The 21,050-nt window shown below is 46.2% G+C and overlaps 1 protein-coding gene across 1 annotated transcript in view; it reads left to right on the plus strand.

Annotated features, from left to right (window-relative positions):
• Positions 1 to 21,050, plus strand: part of ANAPC5 (anaphase promoting complex subunit 5) — a 79,501-nt gene that overhangs the window by 49,993 nt on the left and 8,458 nt on the right. The window contains exons 15-16 of the mRNA XM_077461982.1: positions 7,611 to 7,758; positions 8,084 to 8,246. Of these exons, the coding sequence (XP_077318108.1) occupies positions 7,611 to 7,758; positions 8,084 to 8,246 (311 nt within the window). The remainder of the gene's footprint in view (positions 1 to 7,610; positions 7,759 to 8,083; positions 8,247 to 21,050) is intronic.

Consider the following 21,050-nt stretch of genomic DNA (forward strand, 5'->3'; position numbering starts at 1 on the left):
TAAACACGTGCCAATTTCCTGGGTCCTCTCTCCTCGCAGGGTAAGTGGAAACAACTCCTTTAGAGTGTATTAACCACATGCTTATAATGGATGTGAACCCAATTCATGAAATTTGAGCTGGGCACATATATCTGCACTGTTTTGTTATCTCTCTCTAAAGAGCTAAGTCATAGCTCTCTTCTGGCCCACAAATTCTCAGACACATCAGAAAAAAGCAGCCTGACATTTCTGTCTGGGGAGGTTGCTATAAACAGATTAGCAGGGAGCTGGTCCTGTTACAAAGCACCTCTGAGAGTATCTGCCTTTCCTCCCATCAGAAATTTTCGCTATCTTGGCTGTGTGCCCAGACATCATACTCCGTGTTAAACAGGAAAAGAAAATTTCCTAACACAATCTGAACTTTCTAAACAGTAGATAAATATGAAGACAGCAGATATACAGGTAAAACTTATGTAGGGAGATTTGTTTCTTCTCTGTGCATCATCTGAGGCTGTTCACTTCACTGGGTGCATGGAGAGTTTACATCCACTTGAATGTAACAACCTGTTGGGTGTCGTTGCCCTGGTCAGGATAAGACGATTGTTAGCGGGTCTTATGTTTTGTGGAGCATTTGCGTTCAGGGTTTCTGCTCTTAAAATTATGCAAAACACCTTAATCTGCATAATCTCCTTGGGCACTCTTTTAACCATGTCCCACGTCGCCCCCTCCTACCTTTGTTAATCTTCTGTGCCACTAACAGGGGTGGCAAGCTCATATTTGCACAAAAAGCATATTACCTCTCAACAAAAAACATCTTACCCTGTCTCTTTAAGAGCCATCTGCCTTCATCCACTCACTTTAGAAGCATCAGGTGAGCTTCAGGCAGGATTTCCAAAGGCAGACGTCAGACACAGTTAAGCTGGATACACACTATACAATCTTCTCCAGACCTCTTCCCCTCAGATTCACCAAAACCACATAATAAGAGGCCAAACCTAAGAATCTTAACCTATATACAATCAGGCAGGCCCCTGCACCACATGGCTCTGCTAAAGCCACAAGAAATCAGACAAAAGTTGCTTAGTGTGTATGGGGTCTTAGAGGCTCTGACAAAAAACAGTCAGACTGTCAAACCCACAGGAGTACACAGCATAGCAAGGCAGCCAGGACATCACATCCAGAGACAGACGGGAGGCTCAGTTAAGATCTGAGGTAAGTCCTTTACCTGGCAGGACTGCAGAGAGAGGGAGAGAAGCCCTCACAACTGCAGACCTCCAAGATCATATACACCATTCATTGCATGGCAGTTCCCATCCTGTGCTGCCCATCTCCCTGCACCCTGTGACACCATTCACATCCGCTCTCACACTGAAAATAAAGCCAGGAGAGCAGTGCGGTGCACTGCATATAAAGACAGGAAAAAAGCCAAAAGGAGAGGCAATGATGACATTGCAGAGCTCTTATAATACCACACCTGTACAATATCAATGCTGTTTAAAGTGGTTGTAAACCCTTACAAACCACTTTGACCTACAGGTAAGCCTAGATTAAGGCTTACCTGTAGGTCCAAGAAATATCTCCCAAACCTATACGGTTTAGGAGATATTTGCCCGAAGACGGGCACCACTGTCTATGGCGCATGCGCCGTGGACAGCGGCGCGCAGGCGCCCTGACCGTGGCATCCTCGATAACGAAGATGCCGCGCGTCTCGGCTCCCATGCGCATGCGCGGGAGTGACGTCATCGCGGCTTCGCCGAATGACAGCGGCGCAGCTGCGAGACCCACCGAGAAGATGGATGCGGCGGACTACAGGGGACATCGGTGACTTTGCTGGCTCCTGTGTCAGGTAAGTGACACATAATGGGCTACTATGCAATGCATAGTAGTCCATTATGCTTTGCCTTTGCAGGGAATGAAAGAGGAAGTAAACTCATCAGGGTTTACTTCCTCTTTAACCACCTTCAGACCGGACCATTTTGCTGGTAAATGACCAGAGGTCTTTTTACAATTTGGCACTGCGCTGCTTTAACTGGTAAATGCGCGGTCATGCAATGTTGTACCCAAACAAAATTTGCGTCCTTTTCTTCCCACAAATAGAGCTTTCTTTTGATGGTATTTGATTGCCTCTGCGATTTTTATTTTTTGCGATATAAACGTAAAAAGACCGCAGATTTTGAAAAAAAATGATATTTTCTACTTTTTGTTATTAGAAAAATCCAATAAACTCAGTTTTAGTCATACATTTAGGCCAAAATGTATTCAGCCACATGTCTTTGGTAAAAAAAAAGTCAATAATTGTATATTTATTGGTTTGCGCAAAAGTTGTCACATCTACAAACTAAGGTACGTTTTCTGGAATTTACGCAGCTTTTAGTTTACGACTGCCTATCTCATTTCTTGAGGTGCTAAAATGGCAGGGCAGTACAAAACCCCCCCAAATGACCCCATTTTGGAAAGTAGACACCCTAAGGAAATTGATAAGTGGCATGTTGAGCCCATTGAATATTTTATTTTTTTGCCTCAAGCGATTGAATAATGACAAAAAATAATTTTTTTTTTTTTTTTTTACACAAAGTTGTCACTAAATGATATATTGCTCACACATGCTATATGCATATGTGAAATGACACCCCAAAATAAATTCTGCTGCTTCTCCTGAGTACGGGGATACCACATATGTGGGACTTTTTGGGAGCCTAGCCGCGTACGGGGCCCCGAAAACCAAGCACCGCCTTCAGGCTTTCTAAGGGCGTAAATTTTTGATTTCACTTCTCACTACCTATTACAGTTTTGAAGGCCATAAAATGCCAAGATGGCACAAAACCCCCACAAATGACCCCATTTTAGAAAGTAGACACCCCAAGCTATTTGCTGAGAGGCATTTTGAGTCCATGGAATATTTTATATTTTGCCACAAGTTGCGGGAAAATTACAAACTTTAATTTTTTTTTATTTTTTTTTCACAAAGTTGTCACTAAATGATATATTGCTCACACATGCTATGGGCATATGTGAAATGACACCCCAAAATAAATTCTGCTGCTTCTCCTGAGTACGGGGATACCACATATGTGGGACTTTTTGGGAGCCTAGCCACGTATGGGGCCCCGAAAACCAAGAACCGCCTTCAGGTTTTCTAAGGGCGTAAATATTTGACTTCACTCCTCACTACCTATTACAGTTTTGAAGGCCATAAAATGCCAAGATGGCACAAAACCCCCACAAATGACCCCATTTTAGAAAGTAGACACTCCAAGCTATTTGCTGAGAGGCATGTTGAGTCCATGGATTATTTTATATTTTGCCACAAGTTGCGGGAAAATTACAAACTTTTTTTTTTTTTTTTTTTCACAAAGTTGTCACTAAATGATATATTGCTCACGCATGCCATGGGCATATGTGAAATGACACCCCAAAATAAATTCTGCTGCTTCTCCTGAGTACGGGGATACCACATATGTGGGACTTTTTGGGAGCCTAGCCGCGTACGGGGCCCCGAAAACCAAGCACCGCTTTCAGGCTTTCTTAGGGCGTTACAGTTTTAAAGGCCATAAAATGCCAAGATGGCACAAACCCCCCCCAAATTACCCCATTTTGGAAAGTAGACACCCCTAAATTTAGGGGTACACTAGTGAGACTAGGTAATAAATGGCGGGTGCCCTGAAACTATAAAAAAAATAACTAACCAACCAGCGTCACCTGTAACAGTTATATGGTGATCACTGGTGAAAGGGTTAACTAGGGGGCAATCAGGGGGCTTTATGCGGTAGTATATGGGGGTCCCTGGCGCTATAAAAAGCTGCGGCGAACCTAAATACCTACCTGCCTAACTAGCGTCACCTGTGACACTAATACAGTGATCAGAAAAACGATCGCTTATTAGGCTGGGTTCACACTGGAGCGATGTGGGAACGCCACGAATGCGCGGCGGGTTCCCGCATCACATGCCTCCCGGCGGCAGTTCACACTGCCCTATGCGAACTGCTGGGAGTGTCAGTGAAATGTTAATGACACCCCCAGATCAGTTCGCATATCGCAGTGCGATCTGCAAACTCGGATCGCATGGTGTGAACACCCATGCGATCCGATTCTGCTGCGGACCAAAAAAAGGGTCCCGTGCGAGTTTGCGGCGGGTGCGACACGAATTCAGCCATACTATCTGTATGGCTGAACTCGAATCGCACAGAGATCGGATGTGATTTGCACTGCAGTGCGGTGCGAATCACATCCGTTCTCATAAACCGCTGCAATGTGAACCCAGCCTTAGTGACACTGGCGACGGGGGGTGATCACGGGGTTAAACCTTTATTGGGGGGGTACCTTAGAACTAAAGGGGGCTAACCCTAACTGCCCTAACAGTTATTACAGTCACAAATGACACCCGCCGGGTGATCAGGGGGTTAAACCTTTATTAGGTAATAAATGGCGGGTGCCCTGAAACTATAAAAAAATAACTAACCAACCAGCGTCACCTGTAACAGTTATATGGTGATCACTGGTGAAAGGGTTAACTAGGGGGCAATCAGGGGGCTTTATGCGGTAGTATATGGGGGTCCCTGGCGCTATAAAAAGCTGCGGCGAACCTAAATACCTACCTGCCTAACTAGCGTCACCTGTGACACTAATACAGCGATCAGAAAAATGATCGCTTATTAGGCTGGGTTCACACTGGAGCGATGCGGGAACGCCATGAATCCGCGGCGGGTTCCCGCATCGCATGCCTCCCGGCGGCAGTTCACACTGCCCTATGCGAACTGCTGGGAGTGTCAGTGAAATGTTAATGACACCCCCAGATCAGTTCGCATATCGCAGTGCGATCTGCAAACTCGGATCGCATGGTGTGAACACCCATGCGATCCGATTCTGCTGCGGGCCAAAAAAAGGGTCCCGTGCGAATTTGCGGCGGGTGCGGCGGGTGCGACACGAATTCAGCCATACTATCTGTATGGCTGAACTCGAATCGCACAGAGATCGGATGTGATTTGCACTGCAGTGCGGTGCGAATCACATTCGTTCTCATAAACCGCTGCAATGTGAACCCAGCCTTAGTGACACTGGCGAGGGGGGGTGATCACGGGGTTAAACCTTTATTGGGGGGGTTAGGGGGGCACATTAGAACTAAAGGGGGCTAACCCTAACTGCCCTAACAGTTATTACAGTCACAAATGACACCAATGCAAAAAAAAAAAAAAAAAAGCAATTGGTGTCACTGTGACTGGGGGTAATTGGGGGGTGATCGGGGGGTAAAGGGGGGGTGTGAGTGTGCCTGGCATGTTCTACTGTGTAGTGTAGTGCTTGTGCAACTCACCGATGCTCTTTCCTCGGTGCCGGAACGAAAAATACCGACACAGAGGAGAGAATACATCACTTCCTCTCCTGTGTTTACATTACAGGAGAGGAAGTGATGTCACGGGACATTTTCATTCGTCGGGAGCGATCGCGAGGGGGTGGCCATGAATGAATGGCCGTCCCCTCGTCCGGGATCGCTCCCGAACGAATACCGACCGCCGCAGGCACGTACATGTAAGCCCTTATGCCTGCCCGTGCCATTCTGTCGACGTACATCGTCGTGCGGCGGTCGGCAAGTGGTTAAGCATCATTTTGTCCACGGTCTTGGCACAAAAGGGCACCCAGTTTTAAAAAGGATTTTCCTTCAGCATTCAGGGTCTTCCAACTCCATGAGAAGCTGAACATGGAGGGGCAGGTTCGGCAGGGAGGGATGCAGCTAACAAATTACTTACCAACTGCAATCAACAGGTGGCCTGGAGCACACCAAAAAAGTACAATATCTTAGTTGGGGGAAGGGCTGTCTTTTATTCAGCTAGGTACAGGTGGTCATGTGGGGGTTCTGAAGGAGATGTTAACCATCGTGTGCTAACGTGAGGTGGGCCAGGGAAAGAAAATATAAACAAATCTCACTGTGTAAAAAAAATAAAAAAGTATATGCTTATCTATTTTCAGCCTGTCCAGGTCTGGTCATGAGATCTTCCTTGTGTCAGCCAGTGGCTGCTGCAGAGGAGACCACGGCTGGTAAAACCTGGAGCGGTGACGCCATAGGTTCTCATGTCCCAGCTGTTATTGGTGCTCCCTCCTCTCCCCTACATACGCCGCTGGCTCAGACAGGTGAGAAAATGTGACCAGATTGGTCCCCCTGTCAGAACGCAATAGCTAAGCAGGGAGATAATAGTTATAACATCGCATAGTTAGTATAGCGAGTTCCTCCAGACTTTTTTTTTTTTTTTTTTTTCAGCCTTCTGGGTTGAACAAAAAAAGCTCCTAGTGTGTACGAGGCTTTACAATGTCTACATATTTTTTCTTTTAACCAGCTCTTTTTGTAAATACAACTGCTCCCCAGAATAGGACACATTATAGGCATATAATGACTGATAATGGTGCAGACTGCAGTTTCCAGCCACATAGATTAAAGTGGTTGTAAAGGCTACTTTTTTATTTTAGGAAAAATAAAAAAAAACATTCTACTTACCTGCTCTGTAAAATGGTATTACACAGCCCTGAATCTCCTCTTAAGAAGTCCCCCACTAGCGCTCTAGGCTGCTCCTCTTCGCCATGTGCTACCATGGGAAGCTGTTTCCTATAGAGGCAAACCTGTGGGCTTGTTTCCAAGCCAGGCTCTGTGCATCCATAGGTTTTACTCACTGGGCACAGCGCTGGATCGAAATAGGACTCAATATAACTATGATGAGGTGATCACGTCAAACATTCATAGGAGGCTTCGGAACAGTCTCCTCCAGTCAGCACATCTTCCACGTGTGCAGTAGAGGGTGGGCTGTGACTGAGCTCCCAGTCACAATCGTGCTACATCACTTTGATTTCAAAGTAGTACTACTTCAGGTGCTACTTTGAAGACATCTGTGACTTCATGCACAGATGTCTTTGCAAGTTGTACCTGAACTTGCAAAAAGTAGTGCAGGAACTACTGTCAAAATCAGTGCAACTCCGGTGTGACCACCTTCATTGCAGAAAATAGGGTGCGGCTTTATTTGAAACTATCAAATTGCATAAGTCACACCGATTAGATCAGTGGCTAGGAGGTCTCAATCTGCTCCTGAATTTAAAATGGTGGCATGGGAATGAAGACAGTGGTGAAGACTTTGGTTGTAGCAAGACAGAATTGCACCTTTTGGGCTGGTAAGTATATGTTTTTTTATTAAAGTCAGCAGCATTATACAGAATATTTTTCCTTTTTATTTTTAATTTTTTTTTCTATTGGCAAAATGCCAATAACCCCTTTTTGGCAGCTGATCTTTCGATGCATCACTACTCTTAGCTGTGGACAACAGCTTACACATAGCTCAATTCACTGCCTTATTCTGTTAGCCCATTGATGTCCAAAATAATAAATAAATATTTGGAGACTTACATAATGCGTGTGCAAACATCCTCAATATCGCATTCTCTGCTTCCTCAAATTGATAAGCTTATGGCCTACAGGATCCCAAGAGTGAGGTGATCGCTATTACATACAATGGTTATAAGTGTATCTGATGCATACTCTTGAAATATGTGAGCCATTTTATTTTCCTTGTGAATGTTCTACACTTTTCTAAGACAATGACCTGTATTATTGCACAATGGCAGAAAGGATGAAGTTGTGTTTGTTTGTTTTCCAGGGTCCTTCTGTCCCTAGCAGAGCTGTACTGGAGATCCTTCTGTCACCCAGTGGCATTGCCTTTGCTGCTACAAGCTCTCGCTCTCTCCAGAGAATACCGCCTCCAGTATCTGGCATCCGAAACGGTGCTGAATTTGGCTTTCTCACAAGTAAGGCCTACAATCTTGCTGTATTTTCAAATAATCCTAAGAGCAGATCAAATGTTTAGACCCTTACATTTACACGCTTAGTGTTTTCTAATAATTTTCAATAAAGGTGTGGTTTAGAAGCTATGGAAAGATTCCACAGAATCCTAACTTATGTACAGTATGAAATCATTTGACCTTAAAATGTGTGCATTATGTGATGTGATGTTATGTTAAAAACAACTGAAAAAATCCTGTTCAAATGATTGGTTGCTATAACACCAGCTAATTTTCTTGTTTGGTAAATACAATAAGTTTGATAGTTTGGATTTTTTTTTCTTTTTTTAAGCTAATGCTTGGAATCCCAGAACAAGCCCTGAACATTCTGCACATGGCAATAGAGCCTATTCTGGCTCATGGAGCAGTACTAGATAAGGGACGGGCTATGTTCCTTGTTGCAAAGTGTCAAGTGGCATCAGCCTCATCATACAGTCCTCAGAAGAAAACAGAAGGTAATCATTCTTAGACTCTTGTCATGTAAGAAAGGGTAGTAAAGGTAAAAAGTAAAGGCAATATTTGCATTCTTTGCTATAACCACTGCCTCAGCAGCACTCAGTCTCAGACTTGCCATCTCTGCACCCAGGTCTGGTGTTAGAAATTATGGGGCCCTGTACAGCCTACCTGACAACCCCCCCCACACCTGACAGGGCATGGGGCCTGAGCCCGACCACTGCTCACCTAGCCAGCAGGCAGCAAGCAGAGAAAAAAGAGGCAGACTGGACTGTGTGCCTTGGAGAGATAAGGATGTGGTAAAACTGCACAGTGGGAGGGCAGGTATCAGGTGTATGTATATAATTTACAAAATGCAGGTGTGAAGAATATGTAATGTACAGAGTGCAGGGTTAAGGACTATGTAACTTACACAGTGTAGTTTCAGGAGTATGTACTGTACAGTTTGCAGGAGTCTAGGGTATGTACACAGTGCAGGGTCAGGAGTGTTTAATATACAGAGTGCAGAGGTCAGGCGTGGGTAATGCATGGAATGCAGGGGTCTGGGATATGTGATGTATAGAATGCAGTGGTTAGGAGCGGGTAATTGCAAAGGCAGGAAATGGGGGTATACAAAAATATCAGGTTCAGTGCCCAAATGTATCCCACTCCACTGAATGGGGATACATCTCAACCATGTACAACAAACACCGTTGTAGCGAGGTGGTGCAGATTTTTAGGGATTAAATCAGATGGCAAGGAGGCAATATAATGCTTCCTTTCCGTTTGTCAAACACCCTCTGAAAAGTGATCCATTGTGTTTTACTCTTCAACAGGCAACACTAGTGTAGTCTAATTTTGGTAAAAACACACTTTTTTATTTTAAATGTTATATTGCCCAAATGTTTGAAATAAAAAAGATGATCTTATGCCGAGTACATGGATACCAAGCACGACATGCTTTAAAATTGCACACAAACGTGCAGTGGTGACAAACTACATACATTTTTAAAAGCCTTTACATATTACCACTTTAGAGAGGAGGTCTACTGCTAAAATTACTGCCCTCGATCTGACCTTCGTGGTGATACCTCACATGCATAGTGCAATTGCTGTTTACATATGACAACAGGCCAATGCTTGCATTTGCCTTTGCGCGTGAGCACGGGGGTACAGGGGTGCTTTTTTTTCTCTATCATTTTTATTATCTCAGAATGTAAACATCCCCATATGATAGCAATAGATAGTGACAGGTACTCTTTTATTGAAAAAAATGGGGTCTATTAGATCCTAGATTTCTCATCTGACCACACCAAGATTGGTGTGATAAAATGCTTTTCCAATGACGCTTTATATCCGGCGAAATCTAAGTCATGAAATGCTCGTAGCTTCCGGTTTCTTAGTCTATAGAGATGATTTGGAGCCGTTCTGGTTTATGATCAGCTCTATGGTCAGCTGGTCGAACCACCGGCTGCATTCTCGGATTCCTTGTTTGGACAGGAGCGCCCAGGAAAACCATGGAAGGGGGTGGGGGTGGGGGGCTGGGGTGACATTCCCTCCCAAAGCAGTCTAGAGGCTAAATACCCACTAGGATTGCTTTTACATGAAAGCCGACTGCTGGCTGAAAAGAATGATGCCAAGATGATACCTAAACCTGCAGGCATCATTCTGGTATAACCAGTACCAATACCAGTACGTTGCTGGTCCTTGTTGGACATACATTGTAATGTTCTTTTTTTCATGCAGCCTGTGGGCTGAACGAAAAAAAGATTGATCAGTGGGTATGCCCTCCATGAATATACTGCCCTTCATCCACCCACTTCTAATGATGGGCATACATGCACCATTTTTTTATTTAACTGTGGTGGTGAAATCACCTCCTACAGCACTGGAGTCACTCATTTACGTATTGCGGGAGCAAACGCTGTTGCTGTGAAGAAAAATCAGTGCTGCAGCTGAATGGCATACCTGCTAAGCAAATGATGGTTAACAATAAAACAAAGTAGCATTACAGTATAACAGTAAGACCTACCATACATGCCAAGCAAATACAATAAAACATAGTAAAAAAAATAAACATTTTTTTAACGCAATCTGTGCCTAAAAAATATATGCTGAAACATGGGGGAAATCCGCCCTGAAGTTAGGGGCAAATTGCCCCTCCACCCCTGCCCCCATGCTTTGGCATATATGCTCGTCCCTTTTTTTTTTTGCTGCGATGGGGAAATCACCTTCTACAGTGCTGGAGTCGCTGGTTTACGTATTGTGGGAGCAAACATTGTTGCTGTCGAGATAAATAAATCAGTACTGCAGCTGAATGGCATACCTGAAAACAAAAAAATGATTAACAATAAAACACAGTAAACAAGTATAAAAGAATTACATACCTGAAAAGCAAACATGATAAAACATAGTAATAATAAAACATTGTAGAATACAGTAGAGCTGCAACTATTAATTTGTCTGTCGACTAATCTATCGATTATTTTTTCGATTAGTCAACGATTATACGATTATTTTTTTTACTTAATCTAGTGTGTTCTTTTTGTGATTAGATAATTAATCCTTTGGATAACTTTACAAAAATTATAAGTACAACTTCTAATATAATATTTCAACTTTAATTACATTTTTTCCAAAAAGTACTTCAATGTGGTAAAGTTTTTACAGTATAAAAAAGTGCCAAAAATAAAACGTAAACAACACTTTAGCATCAGGCACGAATAATGGCATTTCCATTAATTCAGAGTCAGAAGCATTAAAAAATGCCATATAAAAATGCAACAAAAGCACTGCTGCTCTGCACTGTTGCTCAACACTGTGTACAAAACACATGAAAGACATAATATACAAAAATAAAGTGCCCAAAAATAAAAGGTAACACTTTAGGGAATGAGGCATGAAAATGCCATATAAATTCTGCCTAACACTTTGCAAAAGATGCATTCAGAAGGCATTGTGTGGTAACCTTACTACTCAACCACACATAATGCCTTCAGAATGCATCTTTTGCAAAGTGTTAGATAGAATTTATATGGCATTATGCCCCTTGACCTAAAGTGTTGTTGTTTATAAAGTAACACCACAAAAATGCTGGTCAACATACAATAACACTATGTAATTTAATCATTACTTACATAGTGTTATTGTAGAGTCGATTGAGCAGTATTTTTGTGGTGTGTTACTTGTAATTGTAATGTAAAACATACCTGAGGAGGTAATGGTTTTCAAGGAAGGAAGGAACCAAGCCCAACAAAAGCACTGCTCAACATTGTGGCTGTGCAAAAATAATGGCCAATACACTGAAGGCAGCCATGAGCCATCTCAACATAAATACACTAATACAGCCCAACAAGAACAGTGCATGAGTGCAAAAGGTTGGGGGCCTTTGTTACTTACTCCATTGTAATGCTATATTTTAGCATTGCAATGGAGGAAGGTTAGCATATCAACATGCTCTGAAGTTAGGCTTGCTCTTTTTTTAGTCACAATGTTGCCAGCAACTGAGAAAAGCCTTTCAGATGGGGTTGATGTTGCAGGCACTGACAAGTAACTCTTTGCCAGCATGGCCAAGATGGGAAACCTATTTTCTTTTTCCTTCCACCATTTCAGCAGATTTTCTTCCTTTGGAATAGCCTGCTCACTGAAATACATGTGTATCTCATTCCTCACAACTTCACTGTGGGTTTCTTGATCTTGGATATGACCAGTCATGTCATCCTCGCCATTACTGTGGTGGTCATCTGAATCTGAAGAACCGAGCAAAGTGTCTAACAGACACTTGCCTCTTCTGAGAAAATTTAATGTCTGCACTGGCTGACTGTTGTTCCTCACATCGATGTTGCGTTTGCTCTTCCTCATATCTTCTTTTCACTTCAAGAGCAAGAGCTTGGACCTTGAGGTGAACTTTTAAACTGTCCTCTGCTGGCAGGAATTTTAGTTTGCGGAATCTGGGGTCCAGGGCTGCTGCAATAAGACATATATTTTCTCCACCATCATCTCTGAATTTAGTTTCCCGCTCCCATCTTGATGTCATCTCCTGTGCAGCAACACTTTGGAAAGCCTTGACTGCTGCTGTCTCGCAAATTGTGCTCTGTATGGATTTCTGGAGGCCCTTTACCAGAGGAGGTAGAGCGGAAGCAGTCACATAAGACTCTCCACTCAAGAAAACAGTAGCACGCTCAAAAGGCTTCAGGACTTGTTCCACTTCCTCAAGTAAGCTCCACTGATCATGTTTTAAATCCAGGAAGCGCTTCCCTCGTGGTGTGACATCAGGATCGGAAAGAGTTGCAGTCACAGTCCACCTCTGTTCAAGCAGGCGGCTGATCATGTGTAAAGTACTGTTCCATCTTACGGATACATCATTTATTAGTGCATGCTCAGGGGTACCCATTTGTTGCTGCTTTACTTTAATCTTTGTAGTGGCCAGCTCACTTTTTTTTAAATGTTCCACAAGGCATTTTGCAGCCCTCAGGGTCTTGCTGATCTGGGGATCCCTCAGGGCATGGTTGACAACTAACTGCAATGTATGACCAGCACACCTGAGAGAAGAAATGCCATGCTTTTCTTCCAAAATACGCAGAGCAGCGACAACATTTGCAGTGTTATCATGCACAACTACATTTACATTGGCCATGGATATCTCAAACTTTTCAGATGCTTTTTCCACCCAGTTAGCAATGTTTTCAGCTGTGTGCCGATCTTCAAGTGGCATAGTGGTCAGATTGTACGATGTAAGATTCCAGTCTTCATTGATGAAGTGGAATGTGACACCCAAGTATGCCCCTGTGGCAATACTGGTCCATGCGTCTGTGGTGAGAGCTATTTTTGATTTCACATCTTTGAATGATGCTTTCAATCTTTCAAAATTCTCCTCATATTAATTCTCCATCAGCTTAGTGAAATGGGACCTGGAGGGAAGCGTGTAACCTGGGTAAAACGTGTTGATCATCTCACAAAATCCTTGACCGGCTACAATAAAAAGAGGTCTCATATCTTTTACAATCATGTTGAGTATGCTATTGGTATATGCAACAGACATTTGGGGTGTGCAAACAGTGACATCCTTTTTATGGAAGAACTCCTGTACACATCTTTGCCTCTTCCTGAGAAAAAAACAACAAAAAAAACACACACAATAATAATTAACATTTAGGAACCAAGTTTAACCAACATGAATGCTCAATGCTAATAATGTACTTGTATTGTGTATTTCAAAGAGGGTACGGCTAGGAGAGTAAATGTCTGCAGTAAATTAATATATTATTGTTGCTGCTCTGCGTATTTTGGAAGAAAAGCATGGCTTCTCTTCTCTCAGGTGTGCTGGTCATACATTGCAGTTAGTTGTCAATGTCAACCATGCCCTGAGGGATCCCCAGATCAGCAAGACACTGAGGGCTGCAGTGCAAAAAGTGCCTTGTGAAACATTTAAAAAAACATGAGATGGCCACTACAAAAAAGCAATTAGCAAAGCACAGCAACAAATATGGGTACCCCACCCCTGAGCATGGAGTAATAATGATGTATCATCCGTAATTATTTACTAGCAGCATATATTAATTGACCACATCCACAACACAATTTGACTTTGTATTGTAATAATTACTCCCAAGCAAGAGAAAATGACTCCTCTTTCCCAATAGTGAATATTACAAAAGTGCTATAAAGTAGTGAAAACCAAAAAAACAAAATGATCAAAATATTAAGAAATGTTAATACCTCTGCAGAGCTATCCACCTAACCCGTACCACAGGCTGGTCACCCCCGCAGTGGTATCAGATGATTTAAGTGCCTAACAGTGTCTTAAACCACATAAAAATATGAAACCAATTGCAATATACTATGAATGTCCCAAGTGAGTGATCACTCCTATGATGAAAGTGCACAATACATGAATGAACAATCACTCCAGTGCTGACTGGTTCTTCTTATTTCAAAGTGCTTCTTTTCAGATATAAAGTGCTTCTTATAATCACCAGCCAAGTGACTTCACCACCACCAAATGAAATGGCCACTCACCAGATCTAATCTGTATATGCGCCTTTAGTTCATTTAGGATAACCACTCCTTCATCAACAGCCTCTCCAAACCAGAAATAGAAACCTTTCGTGCTATTTATCTCACAAAGATATATAAGGCACCATCATAGTGCAGTATATCAAGACAAATTTATTTAAAAGTTTTAAAATAACAAAGTCCACACTCACATATGCTTGTGCCTGAGCCGGCACCAAGCATGTCCAGCCATGTACGTGGGAATATGCATTCAATCTGTCCCTCTATGTGCTCAAAACCCTCGACAGTGGTCCGCAATTTTTGAATATGTCCCAAGCCTCTTTCTCATGCACCGAACCTGATCAACAGAGGTCCCGACAGCCACTACGCGTTTCGCAAAAATTGTTGCGTCATCAGGAAGCTGCTACTCTTTTCCGTCCATCCTGTTTTATACTGTATCTTACTGCCAAACACCCTAATTGCCGGTGGTTTCCCCGCCCCATTTACCCAACGGAAACGCATACCCGGAAGTTGCCATCAGCCGGATATGTGTCACCTGATGTCCCTGGTTGGCCATCTTTACTCCTGTATGTTCCCCCAGAAGTTTCCCGCCGGAAGTACGTCACCGGACGTTCCAGGTCGACCATTTTGACTACTGTGTTGTGACCCATTTACCCCCCGGGAGTTCCCCGTCGGACATGCGCCAATAAAAATACCTCCCCCGGGGGGCGTGTCCAAGATGGGGACCAGAGTGGAAGCATAGTGCGGGAGCTCCGTGATCCGTGCTGCTAAACATCCTATTTCCCTGCGGATAACACTACCATCGGGGTCCCTGGGTCCCAGATACTGATCCCCCGGTGTGGTATGCCCAGCAAAAAGAACTTCGGGACCCCACTGAAAGCCGTTACGCCGCGTGGCCTACCTCGTGGTGGAGGACCTCGGCCCTGCGTGCTCTCGGATATGGAGTCGCCAGCCGCTGATGCAGACCCTGCTGACCCTGAACTCCGGGACCAGGATAAGTTTTCTGCTCTTATGCAGGCCATTAGCACGTGCCAAACCGCGCTGACGGCGAAAATAGACACCATTCAGCTTGAGATGGGACTGGATTAGGAAAGATATGGACAAGTTTCGCTCTAGGGTAACGGAGGTCGAAAACCGCGTGGGGACGGTGGAGGATACCCTTGCAGAACTTACCGCCTCCCTCCATTCTCTTACTACTAAAGTCCGCGCATTGGAGTATCGTGCGGAGGACGCTGAGAATCGTAATAGGAGAAACAATCTCCGGGTCATTGGCTTACCGGAGGGATCCGAAGGCTCCAACCCTGCGGCCTACATTGAACATCTGTTCCGTCAGCTATTCCCCCAGGCGGCCTTCTCGCCGTTTTTTGCGGTCGAGAGAGCGCACAGAATGCCGGCGGCTAGGGGTCCTCCTGGAGCCCCCCCTCGTACACTTATTCTACGCCTCCTCAATTACAGAGATCGGGACCTGGTGTTGAGAGAGAGCAGAAATGTGGAGGACCTCCGCTTCGAGGGAACCCGACTCATGATATTCCCGGACTTCTCTGTGGAAACACAAAAGCAGCGGAAGCAGTTCGACCATGTAAAGATGGCCCTACGGCAGAAGGGCCTGAAGTATAGCATGCTCTTCCCGGCACGCCTTCGAGTACAGGATGGGGAGTCCTATCGGTTTTTCACCTCGCCCGAAGATGCATCCAACTGGTTGGAGTCCCTGCCACGTCGTTAACTGGTGAGGCCGTTCTTTGCTCCTATTTATCTGACTCTTGCTGACTCCGATGGTTCCTTCCTACAACCGTTGCCGCCTTGACCTTGTCAGGGTCCTTACCTGGTTGGTCGCGGTGCTGCCCGTGTTGGTGCGCGCCGATGTCCTGCGGTGCGTGCTGGGGTGCGTGTTCCTGTGCGTGCGGTGTTGCGCGCTCCTGTGGGCGCTGGTGCGCGTCGGTGTGTGCCCTCACGTGCCCCTGCTGGCGCTGGTGCGCGTCAGCGTGCTGTGGTGGGCACTTCGGGTACCGCTGGTGTGTCTGCCGGCGTTCGGGGGCGCGCGTGTGCGCGGTGCTTGGCGCCAAACGGCCTATTTAGGTCTGCCACTGACATCTCCCAGGTGCTGCCTGATCAACAGCTTCTCGGTTCCTGTCCCGTTGCTCGTATCCTGTGTTCCTGTTGCTTATCTCCTGACGACCCGGCTTTCCCTTGACACCGCCGACCTCTGCCTGCATCTGACCTCAGCCTGTTTGACCTCTCTTTTGCCTGCTCCTTCTGTGCCTCTGCCGCCCGCCTGTTGCCGTACCCTGCCTGCACCCGGACTTGCCTGCTCTGCTCCTGTTCTGTACCCAGTTTGCCTGTGTCCTATCTACACACCTGCTGCTGGAAGCTTCCTGCAAGTTCCTGCTCCTGGAGCCATATCACAGGCTCTCTTACCACTCCGCACTCTCAGCCACCTGTCTGCTCTATCAGGGGTTGTAAGTCGGACACGTACGGGAGACCACCCTCTGCCCAAGCGGACTCATCGGTTCGGTAAGTGCCAGCCTGACAGTATCAGGCAGCCATGACTGAGTCCGGGCAGGGGGCCTCCCCTATGGATGAGTTATGCAGACATTTGGCCGGTCTGACCCAAGCCGTGAAGAGTCTCCAGGATGGCTACTCAAGGTTGGAGGAGCAAGTCCAAGCCTTGTCCTCCTCATCTAACCCTCAAGGAACCTCCCCCACCGGTCTTTCATCTGCACCCTCCGTAGTGATGCTTCCTCCAGAGCCAAGGGTACCTACACCCGAGAGGTTTTCCGGCGATCGCACCAAGTATCGTGCGTTTCGCAACTCCTGCGAACTGTACTTCGCACTGCAGCCCCGGACATTCTCTCTAGAGGCAACCAAGGTGGGCCTTGTGATATCCCTGTTGTCCGGCGAGCCTCAAACCTGGGCCCATCGTTTACTGGAGCAGAAATCTGGAACCCTGGATAGCCTTGACAACTTCTTCTTGGCCATGTCTCAGCTCTATGAGGACCCTCAGTTGACTGCGACTGCAGAAGCCGCACTACACTCTCTCCAACAAGGTCGCAGAGCGGCCGAGGACTATGCAGTGGAGTTTCGCCGTTGGAGCTCCGACACGGATTGGAATGACGCCGCCTTGCGTCACCAATTCCGGATGGGACTTTCTGACCCCCTTAAGGATGAGTTGGCACGGGTAGGAATACCACAAACCCTGGATGAGTTAGTCAACCTCTCCATTCAGATTGACCGCCGGTTAAGGGAACGCCGGTCGGAGAGGTCCTCCAGCCACTTCTGTCCCACCTGGGTGCTCCCCAAGGTTCCCAGTTCTGCTGGTCAGTTCTCTTCTACCTCTTCTGCTCCCGCTCTGGAAGCTCCGGAACCAATGCAGCTCTGGTTGACCCCTGAAGAAAAGCAGCGCAGACGTACTCTTAACTTATGTCTCTACTGTGGTGAACCTGGGCATTATGTCAGGGCTTGCCCCAACAAGACACGTAAGTGTGTTTCCTCTTCCTTCACGTGTGCCTCTGTTCTACGAAAAACCCAGTTCTCACCTTGCCCTTCTCCTCACTTTGCAGCTTCCAGGAGGGAGTTTTCCAGTGTCAGCCATCATTGACTCCGGAGCATGCAGCTGCTTTATCGATCTGACTTTCGCTGCCAACCATCACATCTCGCTCATACCCAAGGCTCAGGGGCTTGCTGTACATCTAGCCGATGGCTCCGCCCTTAGTTCCGGTCCTGTCACTCAAGAGACTGTTCCTCTGCTGGCTACTATGGGCACCTGTCACCAGGAGCACCTGCGTCTGGATGCCATCTCCTCCCCCTTGTTTCCAATTATCCTGGGGATACCCTGGTTGCAGGCCCACAATCCAAGCATTAACTGGGCCACAGGAGAAATCAAGTTTCTTTCCGATTACTGTCAACAACACTGCTTGGCCCGACCAACATGCAACTCCTCTCAACTTCTCTGTTTGGATGTCGATCCAAAATTGCTTCAGACCGTTCCGGAACCCTACAAGGACTTTGTGGATGTTTTCAGCAAAAAAGGCGCAGATATTCTTCCCCCCCACAGGCCTTATGACTGCCCTATTGAACTGTTACCAGGTACCGAAGTCCCCTTTGGGAGAATTTTTCCATTAACGGAACAGGAGTTAGGCACGCTGAAGGAGTATATTGACGAAAACCTAAAGAAAGGGTTTATCCGTCCGTCTACTTCCCCTGCCGGTGCTGGCATTTTTTTTCGTCGAAAAAAAGGACCATTCCTTACGTCCCTGCATTGACTATCGGGAATTGAATAAGATAACTGTCAAAAACCGTTACCCTTTACCCCTAGTACCCGAGTTGTTCCAGAGGCTGGGGTCTGCAGTCATCTTTTCGAAATTGGATCTTCGCGGAGCTTACAATTTAATCCGTATCCGAGAAGGAGACGAGTGGAAGACAGCTTTTCGTACTCGTTTTGGGCACTACGAGTACCTTGTCATGCCCTTCGGGCTGTGTAATGCACCCGCAACCTTTCAACATTTTGTCAACGACATCTTTCGCGACTACCTGGATCTATACGTAATTGCATACCTGGATGATATCCTAATCTTTTCCTCATCCTTGGAAGACCATCGTAGACATGTCCGTAGTGTGCTAGCTCGTCTCAGGGTACACGGGCTCTACGCGAAACTCGAAAAATGCGAGTTTGAACGCCAGTCCATCCAATTCCTGGGCCTGGTTATATCTGTGGAGGGCATCAAGATGGACCCCCAAAAAGTATCTGCCATCCTGGACTGGCCTGCACCTGTGGACAGGAAGGGCGTACAACGTTTCGTCGGTTTTTCCAACTTCTACCGGAAATTTATCAGGGGTTTCTCTGCGATTATTGCCCCCATCACCGAACTGACCAGGCAGGGTACCCGATTCTCTTGGACCCCTGAGGCACAGCTGGCCTTCGAAAAACTTAAGATGCTGTTCACCTCTGCCTCTATTCTAAAACATCCGGACCCAGCCTTACCCTTCGTTCTGGAAGTGGATGCTTCGGAAATCGCTGTGGGGGCGGTGCTATCCCAACGGCAGGGTGCCAAGGCCCTTCTTTTCCCGGTGGCGTTCTTTTCTCGCAAACTGTCATCATCCGAAAGGAACTATGATGTTGGGGACCGAGAACTTCTGGCCATTAAGGCGGCTCTGGAGGAGTGGCGTTACCTATTGGAAGGTGCTGCACATCCCATCCTGGTTTACACCGACCACAAAAACCTGGAATATTTGAGAACTGCCAAAAGACTTAGACCACGGCAAGCCAGATGGGCTCTTTTTTTTTCCCGGTTTCAATTTCATATCACCTATAGACCTGGTTCTAAGAATGTCAAGCCGGATGCCCTGTCACGTATGTTTTCTATCCCTGAAGAGACTCGGCCTCCTGATACTATTCTCCCTTCTGGGAATTTCTTGCTCCTCCAAGGGGACCTTATCTCCCGGATCAGACAGGCTTCTGTTGGAATGCCCCCGAGCCCCGAGGTCAGCTGTAGTGAGGGGTTGTTCTGGCATAAAGGCAAGATTGTGGTCCCTGAAGCCTTGAAGGTAAACGTGTTGGAACTCTGCCACGACCATAAGATGGCCGGACACTTTGGTACCCGGAAGACTGCCGAACTGATTCAGCGCACCTTTTGGTGGCCTCAACTTCTTAAGGACTATGTGGACTCGTGCAGCACTTGCTCCCGAAACAAAAACAGCCGGACGCGGGCTTGGGGCCTACTGAAACCTTTACCTGTCCCTGAGAGACCGTGGAAAATGATTTCAATGGACTTTATCGTGGAACTCCCCCTTTCCGAGGGGTTCTCTACTATCTTTGTTGTCGTAGATAGGCTGTCCAAGATGGCCCACTTCCTCCCGATGAGGGGCACTCCCTCGGCTATGGAGACGGCCAAGATCTTTGTCAAAGAAGTTGTAAGGCTGCATGGGATCCCGGCAAGTATTGTTTCCGACCGAGGCGCCCAATTCACCTCGAGGTTTTGGAGAGCGCTCTGCGGGTCTCTTGAAATTGAACTGGCCTTTTCCTCCGCTTATCACCCCCAGACAAACGGACAAACGGAGAGAACCAATCAGTCCCTGGAGCAGTACATCCGCTGTTTTTCTTCTTTCTCGCAGGATGACTGGGTCTCGCTACTACCCATGGCGGAGTTTGCTTATAACAACTCCTTGCACTCCGCCATCAACCAGACACCGTTCTTTGCCAATTACGGCTTCCACCCAGCCTTCTTGCCCAGCTCAGTCCCAGAATGCCTTGTTCCGGCAGTTTCCGAGACATTGGACTTCTTTTCTAAAAACAACCAACTCCTAAAGGAAACCATGGCCCGGTCCCAGGAATGCTATAAACGGGCGTTTGACAAAAGGAGACGGGGAGAACTCGTTCTGGCTCCCGGCAGCCAAGTATGGTTATCTACAGTCAACCTTAAGATGGCCTGTCCTTCCAAGAAGTTAGGCCCTAAATTCATGGGCCCCTTTTCTGTAAAAAGGAAGATAAACGAAGTGGCATATGAACTTAACCTGCCTGACTCTTTTAGAGTGCACCCGGTCTTTCACGTGACCTTACTGAAGCCCGTTACCCCAAATCCCTTTGCTGACCGCACCACCGACCCACCCGAACCCGTTATAGTGAACAATGAAGAGGAGTTTGAGGTTGAAGCAATCCTTGATTGCAGGAAGAGGGGTAATGTAACCCAGTACCTCATCAAGTGGAAGGGTTATGGACCTGAGGACAACTCCTGGGAACCCGAGGACAATCTACATGCTCAGGAACTTTTGCGGGCCTTCAAGAACCGTCAGGTTTCCAGATCGGCTCACCTGGGCAG

The sequence above is a fragment of the Lithobates pipiens genome, unplaced genomic scaffold (genome assembly GCF_037356315.1).
Source record: "Lithobates pipiens isolate NorthernLeopardFrog02 unplaced genomic scaffold, aLitPip1_a1.2 Scaffold_3, whole genome shotgun sequence".
Taxonomy (NCBI): domain Eukaryota; kingdom Metazoa; phylum Chordata; class Amphibia; order Anura; family Ranidae; genus Lithobates; species Lithobates pipiens.